Source organism: Erithacus rubecula (assembly GCF_903797595.1).
Source record: "Erithacus rubecula genome assembly, chromosome: 10".
Taxonomy (NCBI): domain Eukaryota; kingdom Metazoa; phylum Chordata; class Aves; order Passeriformes; family Muscicapidae; genus Erithacus; species Erithacus rubecula.
In genome coordinates this window covers 19316382-19341853 of record NC_136662.1, presented here as the reverse complement: position 1 = coordinate 19341853, position 25472 = coordinate 19316382, and the positions used below count along the sequence as shown (strand labels likewise).

Sequence of the window (25472 nt, the reverse complement as noted above, 5' to 3'; positions counted from 1 at the left end):
CCGAGCAGATTACCAAGAGCAGTTTCCCTAGAGACTCTCTGCTGGAAGTGGTTGGGGTTTGGCCATTCATAACAATCTAACAGTCAGAAGGACTCCTGGAAACCAAATGGGCAGCTTTGGTCATGGCAGTGAATGGGGTGATGGCCCCAGAACAGAGGGCACTGTACAAGCCATGGGGTGGGCAGCAGCTGGGGGTCCTACTCCCCATTCCCAAACCAGAATGACACCTTTCAGTGCCACTGAATTTCTTTAGGAACCCACCCCCAAGGAGACTGGGATGGGTCTTTGTGGCCAAGCCCACCCAAAGCTCATTTCTTGGACCACCTGCTGCAGAGCAGATGAGTAGAGCTTCAAGGTGGTTTGCCTCTTCCCAGGTGGATGGCTGGAATGTCTCAAAAATAGGATTTCTCAGTGACCAAAGGTGTTTTGAAGCCACTGCCCTCTGAAGGTCTTGGTGTGCTGGAGCTGGGGAGGAGGACTGCAGGAGTCTGACCTTTCAGACCTGAGTCCACCAGCAGTGCCAGGGGGCTGGCACTGGGACCTGCACAACCTGTGCCCCACCTTGTGTGGGTGAGAAGGGGAGCACTGGGAGAAGAGGAACTTGGTCTCCAGCTGCACCTTGTATGTAACAATAAACATTATCATAGTGTAAATAAACATAAGCTGCACCTTGCTGGTTAATCTCAGCATCCCTGTCCCTTTTGGTACCCACATGGCCCAAAGGTCTGGATCCAGCCTGGGGAGAATTTTGTTTCTCAAACTGAGGATGCAGCAGGCAGCAGAGCAGGAGGGCTGCAGGAGCTCAGTCAGATGGAGAGATGATCAGGTTTGACTGTCCTGATGTGGCCATGAGCAGAGAGCTGGCAGACAGACAGACAGACTTGGTTTGGAAATGTTGGTGCCTGTAGTAATTCTGGTGGTGCCAGTACTACATGTGAAAGCTGCACAGCCTTGTCTGTCACTGTGGCATGGCACACATGCAGGCCTCTGTGCCTCAGTTTCCCCCCAATGCCTGCCCGGGCCCTTGCAGGGACAAACTTCCTCTGGGCTTTGGATAATGCCACAGACACACTGGGGACTCTGACAGAGCAGGGGCTGCTCTGCTGAGGCTGGGAACAGGGATGTTCTCCAGGCACAGGACATTTTTATTCAGGACATGTTTATTCTTACCACCAACACTTTTGTGTATGTGGTGTTTAATTCTGTTTTGCTTTGTTTGACGACAGATTGTTTCAGGTATTTCCTTATCATTGAAACTCCTGGAGTCAAAGATGAGGTGATAGATGGTGTGGGATATATGGAAACAGGCTCAACAGTGCATGCTTGTGGCTTGAGAAAACATTGACACACTGCACAGCTTGGGCACAGTTTGCCTCTGGGCTGCTGGGACTCCTCTTGCACCCTGCTGGGCCCCCAAATGCAAAGGAAGCCAAACCAAGCTTGGAGATCATCACCACAAGGCTTTATTCTCATTTCAGAGAGGAGAACAATGCTGATCACCTGCTGTTTCCAGTGTGCCAAGTGCTTCCTCAGGTTAGCTGGTGGCACTTTCTGTGCTGGCTCCTGAGCAGCCTCAGCTCAAGGAAGTTCAGAGGTGGGGCACAAAAGAGTCACAGGCATTCATCTGCACAGTGGTGGGCACAGTGCCAGCCCCAGAGCAGGAATGGTTGGGAGGGTGGTGAAGCACTGAGGCTGCCAGGAGGAGCCCTCCTGGCCCAGCAGGGCAGGGGCTCTCTGCTGGGGCAGCACCCAGCTCCAGGCTCCCTGCAAATCGTGCCAGGTGTTCACTGCCAAAACCAAGTGGGGAACTGACAATGGGACAAATCCACAGGCAGGTGACAGGAGTCCTGTCAGGGAGCGTGTGGGGGCAGGTTGGAGGTGAGGAGATGAGCAGGGCATGGAGGATGCCTCTGGAGGTGAAGAATGAGCCACAGCCATGCTGTGGAACCCCCTTAGCAGTGCTGCTGCCCTGCAAGGAGGGGAACTAGACCTGCTGGGTTTGGTGTCTGTGGACTCAGTGAGCCCCTCTGGACAGCAGTGGGGCAGGGGTTAATGTGGGAGAGGTCCAGTGTGGCCACTGTGGGCCTGTTTGCTAATCCCCTCTTAACCCCCTGGGTGGAGGGGGTCCCTTGGGAGAGCTCTTACCCCCCTGCCATGGTACCCCATGGGATCACAAAATCTTCTTCAGATGCAGATATATCCCATTTTTGGACTTGAGGACGAGCTGTGGGATCATTATGGGAACCCTGGATGGGTCTGGGTGGAGCTCGAAGCGCAGCAGGGTCAGGGCCAGGGCCACCTTCATCTCATTCATGGCAAACTGCTGCCCAATGCAGTTCCTGGAGACAGAGTGACAGTGCTCTGATTGCTGCCTTCATCCCCAGCCACCCCCAGCTAGACTCAGCCCATGTGAGAGCTGGGGTCCCTCCAGCTGCTGCTGAGCTTATCTAGTAAGCCCCTGATGCACTCAGCTCTGTGGTGGGGGGGTTGTTATTTATTTGGTTATTAAACATTGCAAAAAGATACGAGATTGGGAGAACAGGGGCTTACTTCACCAGGAAGTGCAGTCAGGATCCAGCTAAAAGCACAGACACCTCCAAAAGGTTATTTCTGGCTCTGTGTGGTGATCCCCTTGCAAGCTACTGAGACTTCAGTATCCTGCATCTGTCTATTGGCACAGCATGGGAACCATGGAGACTTGGCCCCCTTGGCTTTGAGGTGCACTGGGATTCACCCTAAACAAGGGAGTGGTGTTCCCAACAAGGCAACACAAAATGTAAACACCTCCACAAAGCCACAAGAAAAATGTGTGAAATCCTACAGTGACCACAGAGCATGGAAATCGTATTACAGGAGATGCTGTAATAGGAGATTCTGCTACAGAAAGCCTGCTTGAGTCAGCCAGGCCAACTTGGCTTGTGGAGGCTGAGGGGGGATTAGCCTTAGGATCTCACATCTGAGCTAGGTCTCACATGCAAGGCTGATAGGAAGGAGAGGGGTGAAGGATCTCTCACCTGGATCCAGCAGAGAAAGGCAGGAAAGCATGGGAGTGCCTCTGTGCTGACTTCTCTGGAGAAAACCTCAGGGGATCATAAACCTGTGGGAGCAACAAAGACCATTTGGTCAGTGTTTGGTCTGATCTGAGCAGCACCAGGTTCTTCCCTGGTCCCCAGGTTAGGGCTGGAAGTGGCCTCTGCTCTTGCTGGGGGAGCTGCAGATGGCAGATATCTCTCTGTAAAGCCACTGAGTGGATCTTCCCCTTGGAGATACCCAGGTCACCCACTACAACACCCAAGATGCCTGTAGGTGTTTTCTCATCCATGGCAGCAAGGATCAAGTCAGGGTCCCCCATTCCAGAGATGCCTGATCCTTGTTCTGCAGACAGCCACTGCAGAGAGGCAGCTCTGCATCCTTCTTCAAAGTTTCCAATTATTTCTTGAAGCCTCTAAAATATAATCTTGTTGTCTTGTGGGGCTTGGTACTTCTCATACCATTCTAAGTGTGTGCAGGGCAGCTGAGAGCAGTCAGAGCATCTCTGTGTCACCATGCACAGAGGGAGACTGTTGAACACACTTTCCCAGCCCTTTGTCATGTTCAAAGCCTTTGGAGTGTTTGTTAACTCCATTGCACTTTGCATTTAGATGTGGACTGTTGGAATGACAAGAGGGGAAAATAAAAATAGCAGAGAGGCACAGGCTGCCTTCTTCAAGAAGAATGGATGTCCTGGCTCAGAGACTATGTTCCCTTTCTTGTTATAAAGGTGAAATACCTCAGGGTCCTCCCACACATCCCGGTTCCTGTGAACAGCAAATATGCTCACTCCAACCTGGATGTCTGTAAAAGAAAAGTGAGAAAAAGCTCATGACACCTCAGACTGAAAATGCAGAAGAGGTGTTTTGGGAACTCTCCCTCCCTGGGCTCTGCAGGGGCTGTTGCAAGAGACCTGGCAGGAATCTCCTGAAAACCTCACATGTCAAAAACATAGACCTCAGAGCTGGGTCCCTTTTTTTTTTTAAAAATCAGTTTATAACTTCCACTTGGCCAGGAACAGCACTCCACAAGTCCCCTCTGAGCTCTGGAGCACGTTCTTGGACTCTCTCTGGCTACCCTTTCCAGGCTCATCATGGTGGCAAAGCTGTGCTAGCTCTGTATAGCTACAGGAGAGAGAGAGAAGGGAGTCTGGAAGACCCTCCAAACCCTCCATACAGAGTGAGGAAGCCACTCATGTCACAGACAGCAGCATGAAGGATGAATAAACTCAACAGACCTGGTGGCAAGGTGCGTCCATCAGAAAACGTGATGGGCTTGGCGAGCTGTCGGGATACAGCAGGAACAGGTGGGAACAGGCGTAAGCTCTCTTTGATGCACATTGTGGTGTAGGTCATCTTTCCAAGGTCCTCCCTAAAAACACACTTGCTGAGGATGCCCTCAACCCCTTTGTCTATGTCCTTGACAAAGATGTTACTGGTCTGTCCCACAAGGAAAACCACTTGTCACTGATCTGGACAATTGACTGCTACCCACTGGATGCCACCTTCCAAACAGTTCCTCAGCCACTGAACAGTCCACCCATCAAATCCTTATCTCTCCAATTTAGGGAGAAGAATGTTGGGAAGAACTGTATCAAAGGCCTTCAAGGATAAATTAAAGGAGTTCAAGATAAAGAAGTAAGAAGGCCTAGCTCACCACTCAATGGAATCTCGGTCCCCCAGGATGCCCTGGATCTCCTCCCTGCACAGTTGCTGGTGCTCAGGGTGCAGTGACATGCAGTAGAAGAGCCAGGAGATGCCACTGGCTGTGGTATCGTGACCCTCAAACATGAAGGTGTCCACCTCAGCACGCAGGTCCTCATCAGACAGTCCAACTCCATCTGCATCCTAAGAAAGAGAAGAGCGTGTCATTCCTATGCACACAGGTCTTTAATCTTTATACCCAAAGGACTTGTATAATTTGGTGTCTATTGTGCTCTCCTTCTTGTGCTGATGTACCTTTGGTACCTCACAGTTCTGTTCTTTGGAATTCTGTACAATCATTTCAAACATTCACCTTGCTACAAAGAAGAATGTCCAGAAAATCCAGGTGCTTCTTCTTCTGGATCTTTTCACGTTCCTTCTCATCGGAGAGCAACCTCTTTCTTTCTTGTATTACCTGATCTGCAGAGAGGAGAGATCATTCTGTGCATCCTGCCCTCATGTACTGGACTGCTCGGTCATCAGCTTGGACTCTGTTTAACCCTCTGGCCATGCTGTAACCCCACTCTGAGCCATGCTAGGGCAAGTGGGGGAGAGGTCCAGCTGGGAGACAGGACTGGGGAGAAAGGGGCAGGAATACCTGTGTGGGTATGGGCCAGCTTGCAGGCCTCCCGATACTGACGGCCACTGGAAGTGAAGTCATAGAAGATGTCCTTGAAGGACAAAGTCTGCAGTCTACGGCTCACAAGGTAGCTCAGGTCAAAAACAGCTTTAATATAATAGTGGGAGTCGCTGTAAGGAGGCCAAGGTCAAAGCTGGTGTTAGTAAAATGAGGGTGAAACAGGAGCACTTGCTTTCCTAGGGTTTGGAAATTCAGGCACTGACCTCTGTGTCTGACAGTTGGAATCAAAACTGAAGGCACATTTCATGATGCTGTCTAGTGTCATCAAGCTGACATCTTGAAAGAGCTCCACTGATTTACTCTCTGTGATCTTCTTGTCCCATTTATCCTAGAGGGAAAGCCAGGGGTAAGGAGAGACAGACCATCATCTATGGTCAGGTCATATATTCCTGTCCCTCTTCCCAGATCCACTCTGATAATTGCTTCACTTTCTGGAAGCAGAGGCCCTAGTTCATGATATATTCAGTGAATCTAAACTAACTGCACATTTCTTTTCCAAGGTATAAAAGGATATACATTGGGGTATGTAAGGGTATGCAGTGGTCGATTTTATTGGCAAACAAAGAGAAAGAAAAGTGGAATGTCCAAAAGAAGGTGATGGGAGCAATTTTAGAACCTCAAAGTACTCCAAAAGTTCAGTGAAAGTAGAAACTCTCTAAGTGCCATCTCTTTCTCTCACTTTTTTTTTTTTTTTTCACCATTTCACAGATGAAATGTGAAAGTAGCAGGAGTGGGGATTCTCACCAGCATCACTTTGACTGAGTCTGACATCAGGGTCACGTAAGATTTCAGCACATCGTAATGGAAGGCTGGGGTGAGCATCTTCCTGTGCTGGAACCATTTGTTTCCATCCAAGACCAGCAGCCCCTTCCCTGATGCATAAACAGCAAAGGCACAATCAGTTCCTGCAGGCTCTGATCACAGCTCTGGCAGCCCTACTGCTGCTTTGGACTTACCAATCCAGGGAACTACTAATCTGTAGGTTATTCTACCCTTGGGATCTGTAAAATGGAACAGATATCATAAATGTATTAATAACTAATTAATTCAACACAACAAAAGAGAAAATTCAGGATAAATTGGCATTAGATTTTGCCCTCTAAATCACACCATAGAATTAATCTCATTTCAATATTTAAAATACTGTACCACCAGAGGTAGAGCATAAAAGTGATCATCTACAATTATGACCGCAGTGGACTTGAAAAAACAGAGAAAGTTAGAACAGGAATATGTGTGTAGAAAAGAAACAGCCATGGCAAATTCCAAGACTGAGAACAATGGATGGGAGTTACTGGGGATGGCCATGTTCATACCACTCATATGCTCCACAGAAGGGAGCAGAGGAGACTTAAGATGTCTTCTGAGAGCCATTGCCATGACAGCTCACACTTTTCACTGGGTTTACTGGGAAACACAAATATTGTGGTGGTAGAAGCCACAGAAGACAATAAGACAGATGACCCTCAAACTGGGAACTGACAGAAAACTGGAAGGAACAGGCACCTGGTCTCTGTTTCGCACAGGAATACAAACTGCTCCATGAAACCTGGGACAGCCTGGGAGTTTGTGAAGAGAAGCAAAAAAAATAATTGCAATAGCTGTGAAGGAAGCTGGCAGAGAGGATAACTACAGGCAAGTTTCCCAGTATTTTCTTGGTAGAAAAGTGTCAAAGACTTCTCAAAACCAGAGGTGGAGACTCACCTGTTCGGCCAAGTATACTCTTGGCATATTCAGGATGGTGGATAACTAGACTAGGCAGGAATGGTCCAAACCATCTGGGAAAGGCATAGGGATATTCTTCTCCCCATGATACAATCTTCTGTAAAATGCTTTCAGGATGTATCTGCAACAAGAATTAATCAGGGATTAATAAAGGCAGAAAAAGAGGGACATGCCAGGGAGAGCAGAGGTTAAACTTGGAGTCTTATGGAAAACACATGCAAGACATTCTCCCTTGGGAAATGTAGCACTCTACAGACTTGCCACACAGGGGCTCTTATGCTGCAGGTGGAGGAGAGGATGAGCATTGCAAAGGGACCATGCACAAAAGGCAAAGCTGCCTGAGCCACCAAATCCCTGCAGCACAAGAGAGCTCAGTGGAGAGCTCCTTGCTGGGCTGGGGGCAAATGAGACACCTTGGGATGGCCTGGGCTTGGAGCAGCTCTGTGTTGCACTTGGGAGCTACAGCAGGATGCCTGGTGGACAGGCCAGGAGGACCAAGGCTGTCACACCCCTGTTCCCCAATTTCAGCAGTGCAAGGTGGGCATGAAGTGTGAAAGCAAAACATCTTCACTACAGAATGATGAAAATGGCTGCACTAAACCACTCTGCTTTTGTGGCCATGCCTTTTTCAGGGTAAGACACTCCTATTGTAGAAAGGTTCATATAGCAAAGCGACATTGTATGATTGTTCATATTTAAATAACTTCATGGAAGTCCCATAACTCTTTGTTTAAGGATATGATTGAAAAGAGCATGACTCTTTTTTGGCAAATTATGCAGATCACATATTGAGCACCCTTTCCTCCCTCCCTGCAGAAGCCTTGGCACTCCCTGTGCAGAAGTCCTCTCCCTTAGGAGGAGACAGGAGCAGGTGGCATGCACACCCCATCTAGTCCTTCTCACCCTGACTGATCCTGCTCCTTGCACAGCTGGGACAAACCCACCCAGGCTGAGCCCAACTCACTCCTTACCAGGTGGTTGTGGCCGTGGAGCCAGTGTTTTGGGGGCCCAGGGAATGCCTCCAGAGCTTTGATGCGCTTCTTCCTCTCCCAGTAGAACTGGAGCACCTTCAGCAGCACGAAGGTCACACCAAGCAGCACAGACAGCTGCAGGATGACAGCAGAAGGTCTGGCTGCATTGTCCAGCAGAGATGCCATGCTGGTCTGGGACGCTGCCTTCTGCCTGCCTGTTTCTTGCCTGCTCCTCTCACACCTGAGCCAGGTGGGGAGCTCAGTGCAGGTAAAAATCCTCTCCCTTCTCCTCGGCAGGAGATGAGTGGTGGAGTGGAGCTGACAGCAATTTATAGCTGCTGGGTTATCACAGCAAACACTGCGTCAGCTCAGCCAGTAACCTGCGCTCCCACTCACCCTTGACCTGCTTTCTGCAGCCTGTCACTGCAACCTGGAGGGCAAACAGCCTCTGAATAATTCCTGCTTTCTCTGAAACCCCAGCAACGCTGCCACACACACCCACTGTCCTCAAACCCAGGTGGGTGAAGCCAGAGGAGGGAGGAACTGAGATGTAGCCAGGCTGGCGGTCTAGCTGAGCTCCATGCTGTCCTCAGGAGTTCAGGTACAGAAGCCATTCACCTGCCCCCAGAAACACACAGGACAGCTCTTCTCAATGAATGGGATGCCTGGATTCAGCCACCTGCACCTGTGAAAGCAGTGCTCTGGGTGACTGCAGCATCACCCAGCTCTGCTGGGCTGTAATCCAGAGAAAGGACATAACTCCAGCAGCACACAGGGGATGCAGCCCTGTTCCCCAAGGGCTCCTTCCATGGCCAAGCCAGGACATAAAACTGCTGTCCAGAGGAGTTACCATGGCCAGTAGATGAGTCAAGGAGAGGAAAAGCTGCAGAGCAGTGAAGTGAGCTGCAGCAAGGTTGAGAGCATGATGGGGAGGTGTGATGCCAAGGCCATGTTCCCTCTCCAGATTGGTGAGCCCTCCTTCTTCTGCCCATATGGCATCTCACCTTCTCCAAAAAGTCTCTGCATCTCTGCATTTTCCTCTCTAGTGCAGTGCTTGGTTGGGCCCCAGGTAGGACCCTTCCTGCAATCCCTGTGCAGATCCTGCTGCTTACCTGGGTTCACATCCCATAAACCCAGAAGCCTGGAATGGCAATGTGGAGAACTGGGGCTGGGAGTATGATGTGTGTGGGGGACTTCCATAAATATCATAAAAAGCAGGATACCCAGATGGGCTGAAATAATGTCTCATTTGTCTCAGGATATTATGAGGACCAAATGGGTTATCAGCTGTGGAGGCTGATAGTCCAACAGACTACAACATAAGGGCTGCTGAACTCTGTGAGTGCTTCTTTTCAGTGTAACACATCTCTGAGACAGAGGACTTCTGATGTTTGGGCACTTCCCTTTAGTTTTCAGTCTAAAACACACCATGTCTCACATTTTCCGCTTGTAGAGTCACTTTGTTGAAAAAAACCCACAGTTTATCTGATGTTCGTTATCATTGCCCTGAAGAGCACCCCTGGCAGGCACTGAGCACAGTTACCTTTCAACACACTTGGCCACCTTCATTGAAAATTAGTGTATCATTTTAACCTGAGCCAGCTGCCCTGTATGAAAGTTCAGGGGAGAGATAAAGGTTGATCTTTAGGAGGCAGGAGGCTGTGATCAGGTTAGGCATTTCTTAGAGAGGGCTTTGGCTGTAGCTGGAGCATAAGGGACTCAGTTTGACAAGGCAAACCTTCTTGTGAAGACCTGCAGAACATCCATAAATATTATGATGCTGTGCAGCTGGGTCCCTCACAAGGTCTGCACAGGGGAAAGAGGGAGATCTGATGGTTGAGCCTTTGTTCAGTGCCAGTGGAGCTGTTTGGAATATTTGGAATATCCTGTGGTACCTACATCATTACCAGACTGACCAATCTGGATTTAGCTGGCATCTTTCAGCAATCCCCTACAAAATAACCCATAAATACCACCCAACCCACAGGTGCCAGTGGATGGCATTTCTGGTTAGCTGCAGATTAAATTTTTATAACAACACAGAAATTCTCAGTGGTAACAAAGTCCCTGGAGTGTGGGTCAATGAACATGGTCAATTTTTACCAAACTGACTTCCTTATAGTTACAAAATAACCAGTAACCACTGTTGAGCATGAAACCAAGGAATATATGTTGCCTTGAAGGTCAAGTGAGATGTCAAGTGCTGAATTGATATGGAGGGAACATAGGGGACAGAGTGGCTAAATCCACATTTATGGGTATTTGGAGCAAGAATCTGATCTTGGGTGATAGCAAATCTGAGTGCTTAATCCAGCCTCTGCGTTCTATATTTCACTAGTGGAGGGGAGAGAAAATAATTTCTCATGTATTTTAGAGGTTTCACAGCAAGAGAAGCCATGAACACTCACAGCCTGGGGAAGAAAATTTAGGGGGTTTTGCAGGGGAAGAAACTACTAAGGTTCAAAAGGCAAAGCGAAGTTGCTGCAGAGCTGCAAGTGGAGAAAAGTGAAAAGGGACAGTATTGGTTGATTTGTGATCACTGTAAGGGCCAGAACAATCTGTTAGCACCAGAAGAATCTACAGCCCTGGTGACAGAGGACTCCAGAAGAAGATCTCAGCATGAAAAAGCAGGACAAGCATCTTCTGACAGCCACAGCAGCCTGGGGAGGCTGGCAGGGGAACAGAGGATTGGCGTGACCTTCTGGACATTTAAAACCAGTGAAACTGCAGTTGGGTGTTAAAGAACACTTAGAAAGTCATCAAACATTTGCAGAGAGCCTCTGGAGGGTTGGCTCAATGCTGTAGATGTCCATGTGATGGCAGCAAGGCCACAAGAGCTCAGGCCATCAACACAAAATAACCCACTTACACTGAAGAATTTCCAACCCATACCACAACCACAGACATAGAAGGCTGTGGAATTTGCTTTCTGGGTTTTGGGAATTTCTCCACTCACTTTAGACACAGAAGGAGAGGATCTCACCAATTTAACTCGCACTGTTGGAATTCATTCCAGAAAAAGTGATTTACTGAGCAGGTGAAATTTAGGTGGCAAACGGGTACTTTGCCCCAGAGCATGACCTTGCAGCAGCTGCCCTCCCTGGTTGTGCCTGTGTTTATTCAGAAAGGAAGAAGAGTCCAGGCCCATCTGTCCCTGTGTGTTCCTGCAGCACTTAGTGATGACAGATGAAATATAGCAGTAATGCCAAAAAAAATAATATCATTTCAAACTTCCAAATGCATGATGGATGAGAAAATCATGGCAAGAGCTCAGCAAGTGTTGCAGAGTAATGCAAGCTGCCTGGATCCCATCTGACCACACATGTCTTGAGGATGAATGCATATCTGGAATCATTTAATACAGCTGTCTTACAAATATGTTGCAATACTTACTAAATTTACAGGCTGCTTCCAGTGTAAAATCCCAGAGGACTTTAGATGGAAACTGCTGGTGCCATCTGACAGTAAATTTGCCTGGAGAGCGGCGTGTGTCCTGTGCAGGGACTGCATTCCTGCTGCTGTGAGCCAGCTGCTCTCCCTGCTGGTCCTGCTGCTTCCAACAGGCCTGGCAGCATCCAAAACAGTGCCACCACCAAACTGAGATGGACAGACACCCTTCACATGACAAGGAGAGGCCACAGAGCACCGGTGACAATCTGTGGGGAAAGGAATAACTGCAGGAGTAGGTGACATCTTTGCCCTGCTGCTGTGGAAAAATCAAGCCACAATAAGAAAAACCCAAGGTGTTTTAAATGAAACAAAGATTTACCTTTGTTACACCTGGCACAGCTACTCCCATGAGTTCATGCCAAAATAGTTATCTGAAGATCTGAATCAGTCCGAGGTCCCCCATCATCACCTTTGCAATTACCCTTTCTGCAGAAAGTAGGGAAGGATTAAAGAAGGAAATTATCTGCAGCTGGTGCTTGACTATCTTTATTGCAGTGAGCAGTACATCCCAGGTGACCTGCCCTTTTTATTATTTCCATGTCTCTAATGCCTAGGAGGGGAAAGGTAAATGTAAGGAATTGATCTCAGGAGTCACATTCTGGAAAAATCTGGCTCACTGTAGCTCTGGGGCACAGTAGCTCCAGAAGCCCTGGTGCAGGTTTAGCCCTGCTCTCCAGTTCAGAAGCAGGGCAGCCATGGAAGATCTGTGATGCAGGACATGAGATGATGCAGGATGTGGGATGATGCAGGATGCAGGATATGGGATGTGAGATGCAGGCTGGCTGGCCTGGCATGCAGTGCTGGCCTGGCATGCAGTGCTGGCCCATGTGGCTCAGGGAAATTGTGAGCTGGGCTGCCATGTGTGTTCTTATTTAGCAGAGCATCTCCAGTTCCTGGCCTCAGGGGGTGATAGCACCCAGGAGAGATTTGTGAGCAGATTTTATGCTGGGTTTGGGTGGCTGCAGGGGAAAACAGGCTCTGCTCCCTTCTCATGTGAAGACAAGCACAACTCTGAGAGGACAGTGAGAATGCTGCAGAGAATCTTCCCTTTCCCTCTTCGGATATGAAGAAGCAGCTTTTTAGTGAATCCATAAAGTCACAAGGCAGACAATGACTGAACAGGATGAAGACAGGAGCAGTCAGGATTTTCCATCCCAGGGCCAGCAACATTCATGTGTTGGATGGTCCAGTTGGGACAGCACAGTGCAGCTTTCCTGTACCGTCAATTCAGTCCACTCACAAAAAACAAACCAAACCTTCCCCAGCCTTCTATCACATTCATTACCTCCTCTGGACTTCTGGAGTATTCAGTAAAACAGGTCACCAAATTTTAAAACCTCTGCAGATCCCCCAAATTACCCATGCCAGGGTTTTAGAAATCTTAGGGAGTACTTGATGTTGTGCAATCGATATCTACCCAAAAGCAATTCAGCAGCTGCCATCTATTTGCACGAGGACTGGTATATCAAGTTCCTCTACTGTGATCCCCTTTAACCTACTCTCTTTCAGTGGGTACACCTTGATTTCAGCCTTTGCTCTTGCTCATTAAATGCTTGTGCTTTAGTCTTACACACTGGAATGCCAAGGTTCATCCACTCCTCTTTAGATGGTATTTTTTTCAAATCTTGTCTTTATAAGAAAATTGCATCCAATACAGAGATGTATGTAATTTACTTCTGGTAACTTCAGTTATTTTGATAAAAAAATTTCTCATTTTTCACTTTGGAGTATATAAGCTTGGAGTAGATGCTGTTGCTTTTATACTTGAATCTCCAAACAGGGTTGAAGGACACCATCTCATTTCATCTACTGAAAGAGAAATAAGTGAAAAATTTTTGAGAAATATTTGTATTTATGCATCCAAGCATGATGTTTGCTGTGATTGCAACAGCAGGACATTATTGATTCATATTATCTTTTCTGTCTCTCCATGTACAAAACATCCACTGGAGAGATTGCTGCCTGTCAGTCATTTTTTCTCTTGGTTTTATGCAATGCCTGTGCCTGCTCTTGTGCTTATGGACTCACATCCCATTCACTGCAGCAGTTTTTCAATTTATCAAGATAATTTTGTATCCTGACATGGCCCTCCAAAGAGCTTGTGGTGTCTCATAGTTTCATAACTTCTGATACTTACATAAGCATACTCTGTCTCTCTCCATTGTATAATTCTGATTTCAGCTCGAGAGCTGCACCTCTTGTCTGAAGAAGGGACAGGCTGATGGATTTTCTCATGGGCTGTCCCAGAACATCCCTGCAAACCAGACTCTGCAGGTGAAGGCTGTATGAAGTCAGCTGCTGTCCAACTGCACAGCAGCCTTCTCACAGCTGCTCATGGGCTTCCTGTCCCTCTTCCATTTCTAAATGCATTACACTGCATTTGTGATGAAGCAGGCAAGCACCAGCAACATAAACAACACAGCTACAGTTGCAGGAAAAAATTCTTGATTTATTAAGATAAAAATTACAGAATATTTTGCCAATTGGGCACGATTTCAGAGCCCAAACTGGAATCGGTGCTTTCAACAAAACAGAGACTCACTGAGTGTGAGAAGTGGGACTGAGGTCCTGTCCCAGGCTGTCCCCACTGCAGGAGAGGAGGGCTGACCTCTAGGCACTGAGGAAGGTGCTGATGACAGAGCAGGGCTGGAGATGGTCACAGATTTGGCCAGGGCACAAGAGTGAAGGTAGGATTTGGTAAGAAGGAAGTTGGTGGGATCTGCAGATGTTCCCAGGCCAGGCCAGCCCTTATGGCAGTGCAAAGGGACAGACAGCGTGGCCATGGCTGCTCGCAGATCAGTGCCCTGGAGCAGATGGCAGTGGGCCTGTGCAATGTCACCCCAGCCACCTGGACCTAGCCTGAAAAGGGCTTTCAGCTGGTGGACAGAGCACAGCAATCAGGAATCCTCATCCCCAAATCCTGCCCTGCACTTCTGCCCCAGAGAAACATTTTTCTGTCATCAGCTTGGTGCCTCCCTCTGGTGAAGGTGGGATGTTTCCAGCATCAGCGGATTTTCTTTAAGTGCAGGTGGATCCCGTTCTTGGAGCGAAGGATGATCCGCGTGATTTTGAGGGGAGGCGTGGCAGGGTCGGGCAAGAGCTCGAAGCGCAGCAGGGTCAGAGCCAGTGCCACCTTCAGCTCGTTCATGGCAAACTGCTGCCCGATGCAATTCCTGCAGAGAAACAGAGCAGCTCAGCCAGCTCCATCCAGTGCTGGGCACAGCAAACCCACACAGCCCATCCCAGCCCTCCTAAACCACACATCCTGCCCTCTGCAGCTCACAGACACGGGCTGAGCAGGAGAAGCTGACAGGAACATTGGGAGCTCGTGATGTGTGGTCAATGAGAATGAAGGAGGGAGATGGGGAAGCCAAAGGATGGGCCAGCAGGGATGAGGTGCTGGGTCTCCAAGCAGGGAAGGTCTAAGTGTTTGCCTTGAAGGAGTCAGCACAGAGCAAATGGAAGGATTGGGAGGGGGGGAAGGGGGAAATAGAAGAGCTGGAGGGTGGAGTGGGGTCTCTGCATCAGGTGAGCTCAGAATGCTGCAGGGTCCCTTTGGGACAAACAGCTTTGGGGACCAGATCTCTGTCCCTATAAGGGGCTTGGCAATGCTGCCTTCCCATTTTGCCTGCTGGTATCAGAACCCCTCTGTTGCACAAGCACTTATATCCTCATTTATCTAACTATGTAATTCTGCAGGGCCAGGACTGCAGGTGGTGGTCTCTGCCCATTACTCCTTCAGTGTTCAAGTCCCTTTACCTCATTCCAGCAGAAAAAGGCAGAAAGGCATGAGAGTGCCTGCCAGAGACATTCTCTGGGGAAAAACGCAGAGGGTCAAACACCTGGAAATGAAGAATATGCAGCAAGAATAAGCAATTATTTGAAGAACACGGTACTGACTGGTATCTTGAGAAATGTGACACCCCTTAATTTGTGAAGAACCCCAGCAGAGAGAGAATTACTCTCTCCTGCTAACAGGTGAAAGGTACATGGGGAGAGGCACACCATAAAGGGGAAAAAATATTAGGAGATGAAAAGAAAACTCACCAAAGGATCTTTCCATACTTCAGGGTTTCTGTGAATGAGGTAAATGCTTATTGCAGCGACAGTGCCTGGAAAACAATTGAGGGGGAGAAAAGGGCTCACTGACAAAGAAACTAGCCAACACCTGCACACCCTGCCTGAAGATCTGTGCCAGGGGGGATGCAGCTGAGAGCAGGGTTTGGGGAGCAGGGGTGGGGCTGACAGACCTTCGGGCAGGGTGCGTCCGTCGGGGAAGGCAGCGGGTTTGCTGAGCTGCCGGGACACGCCCGGCACCGGCGGGTAGAGGCGCAGGCTCTCCTTGATGCACATGGTGCTGTAAGTCATCTTGCCCAGGTCATCCCTGTTGGGACAGGCAGGCTGAGCCCAAGCCCCCCCACTGCCTGTGCTGCAGGTCCCTGCACCCACAGCCATCCAACCCCTGCTACAGAACAGAGGGGCCCTCAATGCCCAGCCACAGCCTGCTGGAGGCTGGGGATGCCAGGACACCTCTGAACAGCCTGAACATCCACTGAGCAAGCTCGAGTGCAGAGATAGTGAAAAGTGAAAAGCACATCTATGATGTTCTGTGGTGAGAAAACAGGAGAGAACAAAGAGCAGTGCTGGTGGCCCAGACATGAGATGGCATCCAGAATGTCCCTTCCAGGGTAGCTGACTTAGCTGAAGGATCTGTTCCCTCCTGTGAAATCCCTGGGCATGCAGCAATCTTTAACAACCCAGCTTTTGAGCCTTGAAGACACTGCTCACTTTGAAATGGCAGTTGGTGCCACCTTACCACTGGATGGTCTCCCGATCCCCCAGGATGCCCTGGATCTCCTCCCTGCACAGCTGCTGGTGCTCAGGGTGCATTGCCAGGCAGTAGAAGAGCCAGGAGATGCCACTGGCTGTCGTGTCATGGCCCTCAAACATGAAGGTGTCCACCTCAGCACGCAGGTCCTCATCAGACAGTGCAGCTCCATTCTCATCCTAACAGTCCAGAGACACTCTCAGTGGCCCATATATATAAAATTTATATATATATTACAGTAACACACACACACATATATGAAAATATGTAAATATCTCAGGAGGGGCCACTATATTCTCTCACCTGTTGCAAAAGGGGTATGATGATGCCTGTGGGATACACATAATCAAAATCAATGTCTGTTTACACTGAATTCAGGGCCCCTTTCCCTTCACTTTTAAATCTCTTTATCTCCCCATACTAAACCACCAGGACTAGGAAGTCCCTCTGCATGTTGTATACCCAAAAAGACACTGCCAACACTTCAACAATGGAAAATTGGATCACCTTGGCCTCTCTTCAGCTGGGTGGGACTGAGTTAATTTATTTTTTTAATGGCTTGGGCAGTCCTGAGGGTCTCTGGAGGTTTGTGGCACCCCTGCAAAGACTGACTTTTGCACGCCGTGCCCTGCCAGACATACAGTCCTTGCCACTCACTTTGGCACACAGCAGAATGTCCAAGAAGTCCAAATGTCTCTTCTTCTGGATCTTCTCAAATTCCCCTTCATCTTTAAGGGATTCCTTTCGCTCGTGGATCACCTTGTCTGGGGGAGAAAGGATTAAAGGTTCAGCAGGGTCAGAAGATGCCAAGCTGCAAAACTGTCCTTCCTTTGAAAGCAAACCTCATCCAAGGAGGTGAGCACTGCTCGGCCCATGATGTTTTTGACCTGTGCTTCTGCATCCCAGAAGCTTTGGCTTTTTCAGCAGCATGGCAAAAAATACCATGGATATTGTCATACTTTTCTTCATTCACTATGGAATTCTCAGCCTAGTTTACACACCCCTCATGCATTAAAATCACATCTGGCTTGGAATGGAAAATCCTTCCATGCATTGGTATTGCCTGCAGTGCCCACTCCTTTTCTTATCAGTCTCTGGCCATTTTATAGGAGCATTTCCAGAGGGCACTTCCTCCTGTAGTCCAGTTTAATAACCCAGGAGCTGTGAGACCCCTTTGCTTCATGCCTAGATCAGATCACTACTGCAAGCTGATGCCCTGCTTGGATCTCAACTCTGAGCCTCTGGGCAGGATCACTGCACAGGCAAGGAGAAAACCCGACTGCCTCTGTCCAAAGTTTTGGGAGATGATGACAGCAGGGAATACCTGTGTGGTCATGAGCAATCCTGCAGGCCTTCCTGAACTGAAATCCATGGGGGCTGAGCCAGTAAATGATGTCATTGTGGTAGGGGAAGATGCGGAGGCGCTGGTGCACCATGTGGCAGAGGTCGTAGACAGCCTGGATGTAGGTGTTCTTCCTGGAGAGAGGGAATAGGAAGCTTGTAAATTTGGGAGCACAGTGACAAGCAATTTGCCTATTTCCCTTCTGAGCTGCAAACTTCCTGCCAGGGTTTGGGGTAGCCAGCACTGACCTGTTGGTCTGGCAGTTGCTGTTACAACTGAAGGCACATTTCATGATGCTATCGAGAGTCATCAAGCTGACGTGCTCAAAGAGCTCCACTGACTTCCCATCTGCTGCCAGCTTTTCCCACTTATCCTAGGGCACAAAGGAGACAGAAATGAGAAGGGTCAGCTCTGCATGATCTGCAGTCACTCTCTGGTTAAATGAGTCCTAAGATGGAGATACATTCCAGAGAAATGGAAAAAAAAAAAAAAAAAAAGAGAAGGGAATTTTTTAGTTGCCTGCAAAATCCCAGAGAAGAGAAGCCAGGAGTAGGATGGTTAACAGAATTGCCTCGGGCAGCTGCTGTTCTTGGAACCTGCTGGTGGTGAGCCCTGCTACGTTCTATCCGGAGGCAAGGGCACCTGGACAAGGCCAGAACAGGGGCATTTCTGGGTGAAGGGGAGTTACCTAAGTATTTCTCAGCATGCAGTGTGATTTCCTGTACAGGAGCAACATATGCTGGCACTAGGCTTCACTGGGTGTGTTCTTGAGCACATTTGAGCTTGGTGCCCAAGATGCAAACTTTGGAGTAAGGTTTTTTTCTCTGTCACACCATCTCTGTGCCAGTGTGTTTTGCCAGCAAGTAATACAGGAGCTCTTGCTCAACTCTTCACATAGAGGATCCCTAGAGAAACCACAAATCCCGTCTCTCTTCCCCAGCAGACATGAAGTGATGATGAATCCTCTGTCCCCTCGTGGCTTTTTAGTGGACTTAAAAGCTGAGAAAGGGAGGGGAGGGAGGAGCACGGTCACATCTGAGCTCCACAGCACCAAACCAGGCGTATGGGGACGGATGCATGACCCTAGCACGGGCAACGATTGCCACCTGGTGGCACGGGCTCACAAGGAGTTTCAAACTCCCAGGCACTTGGGAACCTTGCAAAAAACCTCGTTCTCCAGCCCCTGGCTCCTGGCTGCTTCCTGAGCCAGTAGCAGGAACCCAGCGAGGATCTATTTGAAGCTGGTGGGGAAGTTGGAGTGATGGAGGTGAAGAAGGAATAGATCCAGCATCCAGACTCCTCCAGTCCACATGCACAAAGCCTAGTGCCCTTCTCCTGTAATTCCTATCAGTTTCCATGCTGCCCAGCACCAGTGGATTGAAGAACAATGCATTTTCACTGTTTCATGGGTATGGTGACAGCAAATAATACCCTTTAATCTTAGGTCACAATATAGCTCTGCTCCAACCTTTTTTTTTTTTTTTTTTTTTTTTTTTGGCAGATTTATTATGAACATTTGTTTACCTCAATTTTTTTATTTAGACAAACACCTTGTAAGAAGTTGCTGCTGGAACTGAGATCGTGCACAGTTCGGGGATGGCAGTAACATTAATCCTGAAATCTCAGCCACAGATCCCAAGGCAGTACCAGAGACACTGTCATTGCAGGGAGGCTAAAGCTGTTCATCCCTTCTAAGAGATGCTCATGCCTTCCAGCTCAAGGGCAGGGATTTGAGGTGACTCAGAAAGATTGACCAGCAGGACATAATGTGTCCTTACAAAGAAAACCCTGCTTCAGCATTTATCTCCTAACCAGACAGGATGGGGAAAAGAAAAGAGGGCAGAGAGAGGAGCATCATGAGTCCTACCAGCATCACGTTTGTAGACTCTGCCATCAGGCCCACGTACGGCTTCAGGACATCATAATGAAACCCTGGGGTCAGGAGTTTTCGGTGCTGGTGCCATTTGGGCCCATGTAAGATCAGCAGCCCATTCCCTGGGGAAACACAGGCAAGGTATGTTTTGCTGGACACAAACAGGTTGCTCTCAGCTGCCTGAAGACACAGCCTCAGCCTGCAGGGAGTGTGATTAAATCTGCTATCCGAGCTGCTGTGAGAGGGTATTTCCAAATGCTGACACCAGCCCCAGGTTCTCAGAGCTAAGCAAAGCCCTGCTCATCAAAATGGCACAGTGGTGTCTCTGAAAAGAAACACCAACACTAAGAGAAGTTCAGAGCAGAAAATTCATTTTTCACCAGTCCTTCAATGAATTTAAGCTTCTCCCATCACAAGTCTTTGCTGTCTGTGGACATGTAAATATTTGTACATGTCTGAACTTTTCCCCCTTGAAAATAAATGGAACTACTTAGCACCTTTTACAGTAAATGTAATAATTTCAGGAAGCTTTTAGCTATAACTCCATCAAGGTACAGGTGCAATGCTGTTTATTTATAGAGTGGTTTTGACTAATTTGAGAATCACTCCTTAGAGGCAAAGCCCTGGGAATACATACCAATCCACGGTTCAAGGTGTTTGTAACTGATGTTATCCTTGGGATCTGTAAAAAAAACCCAAACAAGCAAACATAAAGAAAGAGAAAATAAAATGGTAAATGTTTCAATAGCATGAATCCAGGTTTGCAGCTGCAAGCTCCCTCTGGGCCCTCACTTTTGGTTGGGTATGAAGAAAAATCAGTGGCATCCTTGCAAAACTCCCAGTATTTCAACACAAAACAACTTTATCCCTGCCAGCTGAAATAAACACATATAAAAGCAGATGCCCACAGTGGAAAAATCAAGAATATTGGTAGTCCAAAGTTTGTGCAGTGTGATAAATGATTAACCCTCTCAGACACCACTGAAGCATTTTTTTCTTCTTGATACGCTACAGATACTTCTCTGAAGTAGAAGCCAGAACTCTGAAGCTTGGAAAAAGCTCCCAGGTGTCTTCTCCTTGCTAAGATCAGGCACTGAGCAGTTAAATTTTCAAGGAGCATTTGAGGAAGTCTGATTTCCTAGCAATGGATTTGGAGTCAGGTCAGCCCTGCAGCCCTGTGCCTGAAGTACCCAGGGCACAGCATGAAGGAGGGGTATCTCTCCTTGCCTTTAGATGATTCCTGCAAGAAAACCTCTCTGGGAAACCCTGCCTTGCTGTAAATTTTGAGGCTGGCATGGGAAATCTGCAGGCTGGTGTTGAAGCCATAATCTCTCACCTCCTCTACCCAACAGAACCTTGGCATAGTCAGGATCAGTGACAACCAGGAATGCTGAGAAACTCCCAAACCACATAGGGTGAGCATGTGGGTACTTCTGTGCCCAGATCTCTGCCTTGTCCAGCACCTCTTCCTCCTTGAGAAACTAGTTGAAGAGAAGAAAAAAGAGAAAGAATACACAGATTTGGAAAACAAACAAACAAACATCTCAAAATGATAATCTCACAATCCACTGTCTTAAAAGTTCAGTGTCTTTCTGAGCACAAAACCAGGTAAGGACAAGCAAGTTATCCTTCCTTTGTGTTTGCAGAGCATCGGAAGTAGAGATGTTTGCCACTTTCAAAGCTCCTATAAAGTAATTCTTCCTTATCACTTGACCTTACACTTAGGCACTGTGCTGGTGGCTATCAGCTCATATATGTTATCTTCTTTTTTCATGGCCACCCCATAGAAGAGTCAGATTTGTCCCAGACAGCATCTGCATTTTGTAGCATGCAACTACATTCTCACGTGCACGTGGCTGAGCAATTAGCACCCTGCAGCTGGGAAAAAACACAGCAGCCAACAGCATCACTGCTGGCCTGCCAGAACAGCTGTGGGAAACCACAGCTTCCTCCAGACATTTAGGTGGAGAAGGACAGTGTCCAGGAAAAATTCAACAGAATTAGTCCAAAGTCACCAGTGGATTGTACAGAGAAGGGAATGCTGGTTAATAACATAACATTAAGAATTCATTGATTTCTGGGAATTGAATTTTACAGACAATGAAGAATTGGTGCTTGTAGAAAGATTTATCTCCTGTCCTTGGAATCTGCAATCTGAGGAGCAGCATGAGCACCAGCTTTCACCATAGCAGCAGCAGTGGCAGGTTCACTCCTAAGTAATAATTGCTTTATTGCTTTTACAGCCTGTGTTGTTATGTACAGGCAATAGATAAAGAACAGGTGGAAAGATCCACAACCACAGGCAGAGGAAAAAAAATTACAGAGACAAAACCATGTAAGACTCTTCTTTCTTTGAAGAGAAACTCTGGGTCAATATGCAGGGAGAAGGATTTTGGTAAGCTAGGTCTGACATAGCTTCTGCAGCTTGACTTGAAGCTTGAAGTTTAATTAAATCAGCATACTGGTGCAGAAATCAGCCTCAAAGTGACCCTATTGGCTGTATCAAGTGAATATTTGCTCAGTTGCTCTAGTGCTGAGTTAGGCCAGCTCAGATTTTAGTCTGGCTGGTGTAACCTAGGGCATGGCTCATACTCAAATAATCACCCACATCAAATAATTATCCATATCCAATAGTTCTCTTGGAGAGGATACCTGTGAGTCATGGAGTGTCTGCCAGGGGCAAGTCCAGGTTCAGGTCCAAGACCAAGCCCCCCCTTCCCCACAAGGGGGGCATCCCTGCAGCACATCCCATGTGTCTCCCACATTCAGCAGAATTATGAACTACAACCAGTTATTACAGAAAGCTGAACTTTGCTTACTCAAGTTCAAGATTTTGAACTTAATAAATAGAACCATGAGTTTCTCTAACTTGATGATCAAGTTTTGGGGCAAAAGGGGCATCTCTCCTCAGCACCCACCTCTTCAGCAAATGCCAAGAGAAGCAGGGCTTGGCACAATGCCTTTAGCTGAGTGACACCTGACCTAGCTAAGTGACAGTCCCTTTGATACAGCTGCCCGTGCTTCTCCTGCTGTGAATCACAAAAACCAGAATGGAGATGCTGAGCAAGTCTCGCTGGCAGAAGTCCTAATCCTAGAAGCCTTTGCATGCAATCTTATTTTTGGAGCACCACCCTTGGGTTTTGCTATCAAGAACCATCCCTGTACTAGCAGAGGGTTGGATGGGTTTATTTGAGAGGAGAGTTTACCTTCAAGGTGAGTAACCTGCTGCACCAAGCACTTGTGGAGCAGAGGAAAGGTGTAAATTTCTGTGAGCTGCAGAGTACAGAATAGAGGAATAAAAAGCTCTCATGCCTTAATGAAGAGCTCCAGCTACTCGGCTCTGCATGAAAGATCATTACTTCTTCCCTTGGGGGCTTGAAAAGAAAAGTATAAACCCGACTTGGGTCTAAGAAAGAAAGGTAATTGCCTGAACTCATGCTGAAATGCAAGTTTTGAAATGGATCCAACACTAAAAGCATCTGGGAAGAGGCTTAAGGGCACTTTTAGTAACTATACACTGATAGCAAATGAAAGAGAAAACACAGGAGCTGAAATCTGAGCATGAGGGTGTGCTGTGTGCTGCCAGAGCCGGGCTGGCTCCTCCCCACCCAGGGCAGGAATGGACAAAGGGCTGTGCAGGGACTGACCCTCCCTGGGCCAGCAGGGCACTGACCCTGCCCTCCTCTGCCTCCCACCCACCCCGGCCACGGGCAGTCCATCCGGCAAGCTCAGGGCTGCCAATCTGGCTTTTAACTAAGCTGAACAGCTCTACACAACCTCTTCCTGATATTTTAATGCCATTTCTACTGAGTGATTTGGATGAGCAGAGACTGATAACCAGAGAATGCTGTAAAACAAAGTGATGTACTCCCAGGAGGTCCACTCAGAGCATGACAAATAGGTTTGAGATTCTAAACTGGGCTGAATCAAAACTGGGAAACAATCAAATCAGAAGAACAGGAAATGTCAGTACTCTTCCTGAATACAGCTCACAGGTCCTTCTCGAGGTGTGTGCACACTTTGTATTCAGTGTGTGCCCAGAGCATTGCTGGTTTCTTTGCTGGCTCAAGGAACTGTCAGGCTTTGGGGAATTCATCAGCATTAATCAGCAAATTATTAGATCTCCAAAAAGGGAATTCTCAAACAAACATTGTCTGAGGTAAAAATTGAGCCACAAACAACCTAGCCATGACTGGCATAAATGGTTAAATTCCCTTCCAGGACAAATAGTCACAGCTAACAAACAGAAGAACATACTTTATTTAATTGCAGTTTTGAAGTCTAACTGGCAGTGTATCAAAGCCCTGAACTGGCCCATCTTCATGCTCACATTGCCAAAAGACTGCTTGTCCCGTCCAGCGCAGCAGAACTGGCACTGCCCTGGGAGGTCTCCCCCCGATTTCCCGGACACTTTTCAGGGGGCCAGTTATTTAATGTGCCACAGAGGTGGCCAAGACAGGATATCAGCAGAGTCCAGCAGAGGGCAAGGTGATTGTAAGCAGCCTTTAGCACATATGGAAAAGCCTTTTGCACCAGCCAAGCTCAGTTACACCTCGTGAGACTGCTGATGAGATGTGAAAATCTGTTTGCCAAGGCAGCCATGGTGATCTGTGTGGGCAAGTGCATACCGCGGGGAATAGTCATCCCTGCCTCCAGTGACCAGAGCAGGGCTCGCCTATGTACGTGGGTTTAGTTACTCATGACCTTAACGCAGCTGTAAGATCCATGACTCCTGCCTGGATGCAATGCCTGTGATGTGTTTTGTGGCCAAGACGTGGCTCAGAATGATCGATTGTCAGGTTCACCTGGCCGTGAGGCCGAGGCGAGCTGGCAGGGAGGAGAAAATGCTTCTGGATGCTCAGCGAGAATCTGCTCAGCGCCGCAGGGAGAGCTGCAGCGGCCCTGCCCTGGCTGCCGGAGGAGCAGAGAGGGGACAGCGGAGCCTGCCCCGGGACTGAGCGGCTCTGCTGCCCTCAGCACCGATGCCGGTCACACCCCGGGATGACCTTGCCTGTGCCCTGACAATGCCTCTCCGTGTCACCGCTCTCTTCACCAGCCACCACCCTTTCCTACCGTGCAATCTGCAGCAGGCTGCGGGAGCTCTGCGTGAGCCGCGCTCTCGCTAAGCATCACACACAGGGAAAGCACATTGGTCTGGCTGGGAAAAGGGATGCCCACCTCTCACCCACCCAGCAATTCTCCCGGACCACGGGGACAAACCGGCATCATTCCCGCACGCCCGTCGGGAAAGCCGCTCCCCGCACTCCCCCGCTGCCGGAGCGCACACCCGGCTCTGCCCCACCTCGTGGACGTGGCCGAAGAGCCAGTGGGTCGGGTGCCCGGGGAAGTCGGCCAGCGCCCGGAGCAGCTCCCGCCGCCGGTGGAACAGCTGGATGGCTTTCAGCAGCACGCAGGTCAGGCAGAACACGGCGGCCAGGTGCAGCACCCTGGAGACATCCACGCCCAGCCACAGCAGCTTCATGGTCCCGCCGAGAGCCGCCGGCGGCTGCCCCCGGTGTCCCGCAGCGCCCCGGCGGCACCGGCCGCGGCAGCCAATGCGGGGCGGAGAGGCAGGTCCAGAGTCCGAGCGGCTGCCAAATCACGGCAGCGCTTGTTGGGAGGGAAGGGAAAGGAAGGGAAGGGGAGCATCCCGCGGGAACGCTCCGCTGGCCGCCGCACCTGCTGAGAGCTGTGCCCGCCCCGAGTCCCCGCCGCCGGCACCTCCGGCTGAAGAGAGAGGGATAGACCGTAGCGTGGGATTCCTCCTCCTGAGGGCATCATCATCACATATTCCTGCTTCACGAGGTTTCACCGTCATCCCCACCCATTCCCATCCCGCATCCCGGCTGACAGCTCCCGCTCTGCTTTCCTCTCCCTCCCCGCTGCCGGCACCGTGAGCCGCATCCGAGC

General features: G+C 48.9%; 1 protein-coding gene across 1 annotated transcript; it reads right to left on the bottom strand.

The window, feature by feature from the left end:
- Positions 1–1782: 1782 nt before the first annotated feature.
- LOC306805829 (uncharacterized protein) lies at positions 1783–25411 on the bottom strand. Its single transcript, XM_079314042.1, has 25 exons — positions 24865–25411; positions 20899–21043; positions 20200–20244; positions 19557–19684; positions 17938–18062; positions 17672–17823; positions 17005–17111; positions 16336–16526; positions 15770–15903; positions 15567–15631; positions 15279–15361; positions 14529–14692; positions 8466–8499; positions 8070–8427; positions 7078–7219; positions 6330–6374; positions 6118–6245; positions 5577–5701; positions 5332–5483; positions 5047–5153; positions 4687–4877; positions 4268–4401; positions 3770–3834; positions 3015–3097; positions 1783–2339 (listed from the first exon to the last, which is right to left on the bottom strand). The coding sequence occupies exons 1-25, from the start codon at positions 25042–25044 to the stop codon at positions 2171–2173; spliced, it is 3252 nt and encodes a 1083-aa protein (XP_079170168.1). The 5' UTR covers positions 25045–25411; the 3' UTR covers positions 1783–2170.
- Between the last annotated feature and the right edge of the window lie 61 nt (positions 25412–25472).